The sequence below is a fragment of the Pteropus alecto genome, unplaced genomic scaffold, assembly GCF_000325575.1.
Source record: "Pteropus alecto unplaced genomic scaffold, ASM32557v1 scaffold34, whole genome shotgun sequence".
In the NCBI taxonomy this organism is placed as follows: Eukaryota; Metazoa; Chordata; class Mammalia; order Chiroptera; family Pteropodidae; genus Pteropus; species Pteropus alecto.
Window position 1 is genome coordinate 2,592,859 of NW_006435763.1, and position 8,152 is coordinate 2,601,010.

General features: G+C 43.5%; 1 protein-coding gene across 3 annotated transcripts in view; it reads right to left on the minus strand.

The window, feature by feature from the left end:
• Positions 1-8,152, minus strand: part of CPPED1 (calcineurin like phosphoesterase domain containing 1) — a 101,484-nt gene that overhangs the window by 81,879 nt on the left and 11,453 nt on the right. For all 3 annotated transcript variants that reach the window (XM_015588572.2, XM_025046117.1, XM_006910894.3), the window contains exon 2: positions 681-899. In XM_015588572.2, coding sequence (XP_015444058.1) covers positions 681-899 — 219 coding nt within the window. The remainder of the gene's footprint in view (positions 1-680; positions 900-8,152) is intronic.

An 8,152-nucleotide genomic window follows, 5' to 3' on the forward strand; every position in this document is an offset into this window, starting at 1 on the left:
ACTCTGAACCACCAAGAATAAGATACTTCTTTCTCCTGTGGTTTCTGTAAGAAGGATGTAAACCTAGAATGCCCAGGAACCACTACCCAGAGAGAGCCTGCTTGAGAATGAAGCCAACCCAAAGGAAAGCGGGGCTGAACAATGCTGAGACCATGTCCTGAAACACCGCTGAACGCCTGGATCCAGCCAGACCTGAAACCTGTCTGCCCTTGGTCTAATTTATAGTCCCACAAAGTAACATACACCTTAAAAAAATTAATCCAGTTAAGTTAGATTTCTGTCACCTGAATCCGAAAGAGCACTAAAAACACAGGAGAAATGAAAGTGTAAGAAGAGGGGAAACGAGAAGAGAAGATTACATTTATGGCTGTCACCTGGAAGCAGTTCAAGTTTGTCCCCTAGAGATAAGGAAAGGTGACACGTGAAAATCTGTTCCATTTTTCACATTAAGCTCGATCATCAGAACTGTAGCTCTGCCTAATTACAGTGATTAATCTCGCCAGATTCTAAATGTGAAATGAGTGTGCGCTTTCTGATGTTCGATGATACTGCGGCAGTCACGAGAAGAAATGAGCCATTCCCAAATGAAGACATCTTTTAAGAGAAATCTTCCCTGCCCCCCCAAATGTGGTCATGACTAGGTAAAGGAGAGCAGGTAACAGCAACAACCCACGTCTTACCTGGCATGGCATGGATGAGGTCCCCACACAGAACAAAGAATCTGGGTCTGGGGTTCAGCTTGTTGATGGCCTGAACGGCCTGCTCAGTGAGACGAATCTCCTGGCCCCACTCATCCCCACTGTTGTCACAGTCCCCGGTGGACCAGGCCTTCATCAGTCCGAACTGCGGGTCCGTACCCTGGATGAAGTAGAACGGGCCTTTCCATTCCCTTTCCTTTTCTTAAAAAAAATAAAATAAAATAAAAGGAAAAAAAAAAAGAGAAGGAAGAAATATTATAAAATCTGTCAGGGAAAGGACCCAGGTTACCGTGTGAGTGGATACAATATTTTTCTTAAATTAAGTAGGTCATTTTAATAAGCTGCTGTTCAAACATACCATTTTCCTGTCACAGTCTAGAGGATTTTGATTTATACTAATTATGCCTGGGACCTGGTGATTCCCAAAGGCCAAGAAATGCCACGTGGGCTGCAACCACCACACAAACGAGCTGTTTGTTAAAAGCTAGCTGGCCAAGATGGAGCCCTGAGGCGCAGCAGCACGCTGTACAGAGGTATTAATGTTCAATAATAGTTTTTTAATTAGAATTAAAAATACCCCAAATTGAAAGCTGCCAAAAGTATTATATTTAAATTACTAGGTGAAATGCTTTCAAATCTTCTGTGCCAGGCTTAATGGCACAATTTGCACCGTTTCAGGGGATGTGACAGAATTTTAATTACAAAACTTGGAGCTGGAAGCTCTGGCTATCTGGTGGGAAATGCCGTGCCAGAAATGAAATCTTGAAATCAGTTAGTCAATGTGAAAAAAAAATCGATGCTAACATTTCAAAAGCAGCATGATGTGGGCATAAGAGAAGTGTGAAGCTGGAGGGGTGGGAGGAGGGAAAAAGGAAGGGAGAAGGGATTCTTGGAAAGGGGGCTAGGTCATGTGCATCGAAATTATCAGGCTTGCCCTTCCTATTGGTTCTGCTGGCCAAAGGTCTCTACTCTGATCTGCCAAAAGAACCACAACCGGTGCCCGCCTCTGCAGAGCTGGAATGGCCATTAATAGGCATGGAAGCCGTCTGGGTTTCAAACGTTCTGGGGTTTTTGTTTTGTTTTGTTTTTTGGCCACAGAATCCTTTCTTCAACCGAAACCTTGCATGGCAGACCAATGTAGAAAACACAGAGCTGCCTCTGGACGACTAGTGGCTGGGGAAGGAGCAGTCTGAAGATCCCGTTCTACAGCCCTCGCGTTTGTCCTCTAAGGAAACTGCGCCCAGGAAAGGGACGTGACTTGCCTCCTGGCTCAGCAGCAAAGTGACAGGGACAAAACTACCCCACAATCTTTTTTCTTTTTTTAAATATATTAATGCATTTTGTACGCTAACTGAATAAGTGGTATTTCCTTGGGAAGTCATTAAGATATTATAATTTCCAAAAGCTGCTTGGAATCACTTCTCGTCTGTGTGTTCCATTCACTCATTTATTTGGTAAGAACTTACTGAGAGCCTACTGTTTCACAGACCCCACGCGAGATGGACCTCACATGGGTGGACTGAGAGAGCTGAAGTCCCTGCTCTCCTGGGCTCAGTTCTCATGGGGAGACAGGCAATAAAACAAGCAGAGAATCGAGCCAGAGGGTACCCAGGGCCATGAAAGGGCCATGACAGGAGAAAGAGGGAAGTGCTAGTGAACAGAAACTGGATGCACAGGGAAGGCCTCTTGGGTGGTGTCGTTTAAGCTGAGATCTAAATAGCAAGAAGGAGCCAGTCTACGTCACCTCTTTAAATTCCATGGCTACTCTCTGACTCACCAGACCTACCTAGCTTGCTGCCATTTTAAAGTGGACTTCTACCTTTAGGCCTTCCTTCCTTCTTAAGTCCTTTCTTGGAACTTAAAAAGACAAGTATGCAAACAAACCTGTACATACTTTATAGAAGAAACTGTACATGCATGTTAATCTGCCAGTCCTTGACCTACAGCTCAGAGTATTAGCAGCTCAGTCAAATCACAATCAACCTGAACTCAGTCTGAACAAGGACTTCCTGAAACCTTGGGATACGCAGCTCACGGCTAAGGACAGCGACCCAGCACCGTAACAGATTCGGCTCATTCACTGAGACCTTACTCTGTGTGGCAGAAAGACTGCAAGATGGCCCCAAAGAGACTGCACCAGGAAATTCACATCCTGGTGCAATCCTTGAACCTGGTGACTTCCTTCAAATAAACCGAAAATGGTGATACAACGTCCCTTCAGGGAGAAGGCTAGACCAAGACAGAAAGAACCTAAATGTCCCTTGATGGATGAATGGATAAAGCAAATGTGGTACACACATACAACTGGGCATTTATTCAACTTTACAAAAGAAGGATATCTTGCCACATGGGACAATACAGCTGGACCTGGAGGGCATTGCGCTAAGTGAAACAAGCCAGTCGCAGAAGACAAATTCTGTCCAATCGCATATATATGCAGATTTTTAAGTAGTCGAGCTCACAGAAGTAGAGAGTAGAATGATGGTTGCCAAGGACTGAAGGCCGGGGGAAATGGAAAGGTGATAGTCAAAGGGCACAGAGTTTCAGTTATGTGACATCAAGAAGTCCAGGAGATCTGCCACACGGCGTAGTGCCTGTAGGTGACAACACTGTCCTACACCTAAAATCTGCTAAGATGTTGTCCTCTTACTACCCACACATGCAATAACAAGGGTAACAGGCAACTTTGGGAAGACGTGGTGATGGTTTCACAGGTGTATAACTATCCCCAAACTCATCGAGTTATACACATCAAATATGTACGGCTTTTTACATGTCAATCATACCTCAGTAAAATGGTTAGAAGAAAGAGTTTGACTCTCATCTTCCTTGCTCTTTCTTCCTCTCCTGGAGCCCCCACTCTAGAGAAAAAAGGCTGCCATGATGAGATGAGCCCAGTGGAGAGGCCAACGTGGCAAGGGACTGAGGGAGGCCTCTGTGCGCCAACCCCACAACCACAGGAGAATTGGAAGGAGGGGCCTCCCCAACTGAGCCTTCAGACGAGACCAGAGCACCAGCTGGCACTGACTGAACCCTGTGACAGTCCCTAGGCGAGCAGCACTTAGATTCCTGACAGCAACTGTGAGATCATACACGTGGGTTGTTTCATGCTGCCAACTTCCAGGGTAATTTGTCACATAGTAATAGATATCTATGGGTCAGGCAGTAAAGACAAAGGGCCAGGAAGGAGTCAGTAAGGCTTCTGCAGGAGCTGAAGCTTGGCACCATGAGAAAAACCGAGATTCTGATTTGTGTTTTAAAGTTCATTTTTAGCATCATTTATTTATTTTATTTAAAAAATAACCTTTTTGCATCGATAAATGCTTTTACTTTTACCTATGTTCCTGTTTCTGAGGCAGTCTGCAGACCTGTTTAAACTGGATAATTTAATCGGAACCAGATCAAGGAGGTGATATCACCCCAAGGTTGAAGCATAAATCGATGTTCTACAACAGAATTTATAAACAGATTTCTGCAGCAAACGTTTTAACAAATATAGTTTCCAAAGACAGTCACAGTCTTGAAAAGTAAATAGTTCCTGGAGGTATTAAAATAAGTTTTTCATTATTACTTGTTTACTTAGTAAAATCTTACACAGAATCTCAATTTTATAACAAGGTACAAAATAAATGGATCTGACCTAAAATGAATGACAGCTCACATTTCACTATTCTGTCTACATTACCTACCTAACAAACGCAACTTGTTGACTCAAGGCTCTGCATTCTGAAAAGCACCTGGATCCTCTTAAGGTTCCTGCTACAGAAGTTTGTGGTCTTTGGTCTCACCTTAATTTTAATCAAGACTGAATTAAAGTTATTTGAGGCTTGTAAGGCTTAGTTCTAGAAGGAGGAATCTTGTACATCTCTTCAAAGGGCAAATTTTTATATAATGAAAGTGAACTGTTAACATTTGCATTAAATTATTTCACCAAAGTCTGGAGTTACTATCAGAGCAGGGCACAGGTATTAGTTAGCTGACATCTACAAGAGCCAGGGAGAATTTGCAATGCCATCCCTTCTGGGGCAGAGCGAGTGTCTGCCCCTGGCACAGCCCAGCTTCTCTCCTTAAACTCACTGAAAGCATTACTCTGGCAGTTCAAGCCATGGAGGTTTGGATATACTGAGGTCCATTCCTAAATCATCCTGATAACATCAGAGCATTAGAAAAGACACTTAAAGATCAAGGAGTAGGGGACGGGAGCGGGGGGGGGGAAATGTTTGTTTTTTCCTAGTCAACTTAAATATAAGATCGCCTGGTTAAAGAGTAAATTACTGATGACCCAAATGAAGAATTACCTGGAAATGGGGGCTGAGGCAGAGGGAGGAGGCAAGGATGACAAGAGGGGAGTGATGAAGCCGGTTGCTCTGGGGCTCAGAGGGCGAGGCTAAGCTACAGCTCAGTCCTCAAGGTGTGTGTGGCCTGTGAACCACCAGCAGCAACATCCCCAGAGCATTTGTTGGAAAGGCAGAATCTTCAGCCCATCCCAGGCCTACTGAGTCAGAATCTGCATTTTAACAAATCTCCAGGTAATTTGTATGCAAATCCAAGTTTGAGGAGCACTGGCCTTCAACTAATCAAGGAACTGCCTAAACATGTTTTATGAGAAACATGCAAAGTGATTTTTGTTTAAATTGAAATAATGACTTGGAGGATTTTTTCTTATTGTTAATGGTGGCTTTTTTTTTTTTTTTTGGTTTGGTTTTACATATTTTCCTATTCGTTTTTAGGTCCCTGTCTGTGTGCAGCTCAGGTATATGGTATTTCTTGGTATTATCCATTACCACCCAATCATCTCCCTTTAAATTCCCTGTACTGAGCTGATGGAGCCTGTTATTGCAACCCATCCTAGGAGGCCAAAGGCTTATTTTATAGGCCCACCTTTTCCCACTGGAGAACTGGAAACTTGTCAGTACTGGGGAGATTCTCAGACTTACTTTAACCAACCCTCTCATTTAACCAGAGCGGGATACTGAGGCCTGGCTAGGGAACTTAGACATGGTTCAAGTTCAAGGTTACTAAGCAGCAGCCTGCGCTGCTCAGAACCTCAGTGCTGCCAAGCTGATCTGAAGAGGAGAGCCATAGAGGCGGAATGTGCTGCCCAACCTGAAAGCTGTCCACCTCCACGAAGACATTTTTGTCTCCAAAAAATTTCCTTTGAACAGGACATTTTGGTAAATAAGAAGACTGTACACAAAGATAATGCTGGCAAGGCCCAGAGCTTTTCCCCAGTACGCTGTGATGCTCACAATCCCTGCCAACAACAGCACAGGGCTGATTCAGGGTACAAGCTAGGGCCCAGAACAACCATTTCCTATGGGGTGCTAATTGATCTCCCCAAGAACTTACAAACTTCAGATCTCTGGATGTGGCCTGGCTAGAAGATGTGCTCTGTTTGGCTCATACAGTGTTTATAAAATTTTTGATTTGTTGCCAACGTTTTCAATTCACGAGTTTCACACATACACTTGGCTTTGTGATTTCTTGTGGAAAATCTGGCCACACCAGGCCCCAGTGGCTGCCCCTTCACATGTGCACCCAAATTCGGCTTAGTCCACACCTGGCCCAATTCACTGCCAGGCAGATGTGTACATCTGCAATGGCAAGCAGTTATCTATGATAACCCTTCCATTTTGCTCAGTGGTGTGGAAGAGGAAACCAAGCAATGTCAAGGGCAAATAACTAGATCATGATCCACAGGGGTGAGGGCCAGAACTAGGCCTGTTCTGCCCCAGAGCCCTGACTTTGGGGCAGGTGATCACACGGGTGAGATTACAGAGAACTATCCAGCTAAGAGTGCTAAAGTCTGTCCAAATGACAAACCAGGAAAAAAAAGCTCTACGTTACTATCATAAATTACCAAAATCTGTTACTACAGCCTAAATCAAATAATCTAAATTAAATTTTCAATTAACTTAGAAACATTTTTAAAGGAAAAATTGGCTTTAGAAAGAAATTTGATTTACCCATCATATAGAGAAGCACAAGATTTGGCCACCTCGAAATACCAGCTAACTGATGGAGACTGCACGGGAAAGCACTTCACAAAACGGAGGGATAAGAGGACAGTGGATTTGGGCGACATTAAACTATAGACAGGAAAGGCCTGTGAGTCTCCTTTAGGCATCATCAGGTACAAAGCAACTGCATACAGAGAAGAATCTTAAAAATCTTTGAGAATTCGCGCAATGCCATACCATTAATCTTTCCTATGAGACTGTTTATGTGCCAATATCCTGTCTGAAAGAAAGACCGGTATTCAAACTGCAATCTCTCTTTACAATTTGCACTTTTAATATCATGAACTAAATGTTTTCTCGAATCTGTCTCCGCCAATATATTTCCTCTCATTTTTATTATACCTTTTGGGCATATTTGTCAATTGTTAATGAAAGCTGACTTTTTAATATATACCAAGAATCAAAAAGTTCATTGATCCTTTTGCTATTACCACTTAATCAATGACTAACTATAATAAATGCACTCCCAAAGCAAAAGAATCACTACTTTCATCACCCAACTAGGAAAAGGCCTACGGGAGCCAGTCATGTCATTCATTAATACTAATATTATAATTTATGCCCTCTGGACGTGTTAAACCTGTTACTTTATAGGCAACCTCAAATAATTCAAGGTGGAATACAATGATAAATAGCTTTCTTAATTTTTATAAAGAAAAGCCTCACTTTATAAATCTAGCTTGCCTTTTGGAAAACAGTTAAAATCATAAGATACTGGTTACAACTCTGATCAGCAGCAGTCTGGTTAACAAGGTTCCTATTATTACAACACCACATCATTGCATTGTAAGAGTATTTAAGAAGTCAATGTTTTGGCTCCTATTAACTTATATGACTCAAAATAACACATGAATTGGGACTCTAGGGGCCACACTTCTCTATCTGACTAGGAAGCCACAGAATTAACTAAAAGTGAGTATAAAGCAGTGTTTGTTTTTCTGGACATGTCCAAGCTCCCAGCTTGTCCTGTCAGTCAGGACAAGTGTCACCTTAAATTCAACACTCCCACAAGCAAATTTATCATTTTTCCTACAAGACGGGCTCCTTTTCCTGATGGCCCTGGTTGTGCCACCATGGACCCCAGCCCACCAACCCACAGGTGTCTGAGTCACGTGTCAGCGCGTTCGGCCAAGCAGGCGGCGTGCAGTCACAGCCGTGCCATCTCCCCCAGCACGGGCAGCCCTGGTTCTGCACTTTGCTTTATTGCACCTCACAGACACTGTATTTTTTACAAATGAAGGCCAGGTCCTCTGACAGCAAAAAGGTTACAGTGTGCTATATTGCGATACTCGGCTGATGGAGGTGGTCTGGAGCCAAATCTGTAGCATCTCTGAGCTCGGGTGTACGCCATCCTCACCAGCACTACCAGGACAGCTCCATTTAGCGCTCCCAACCTCACCAACCTCGGGCGACCACCACCAGCGCGACTCCTCC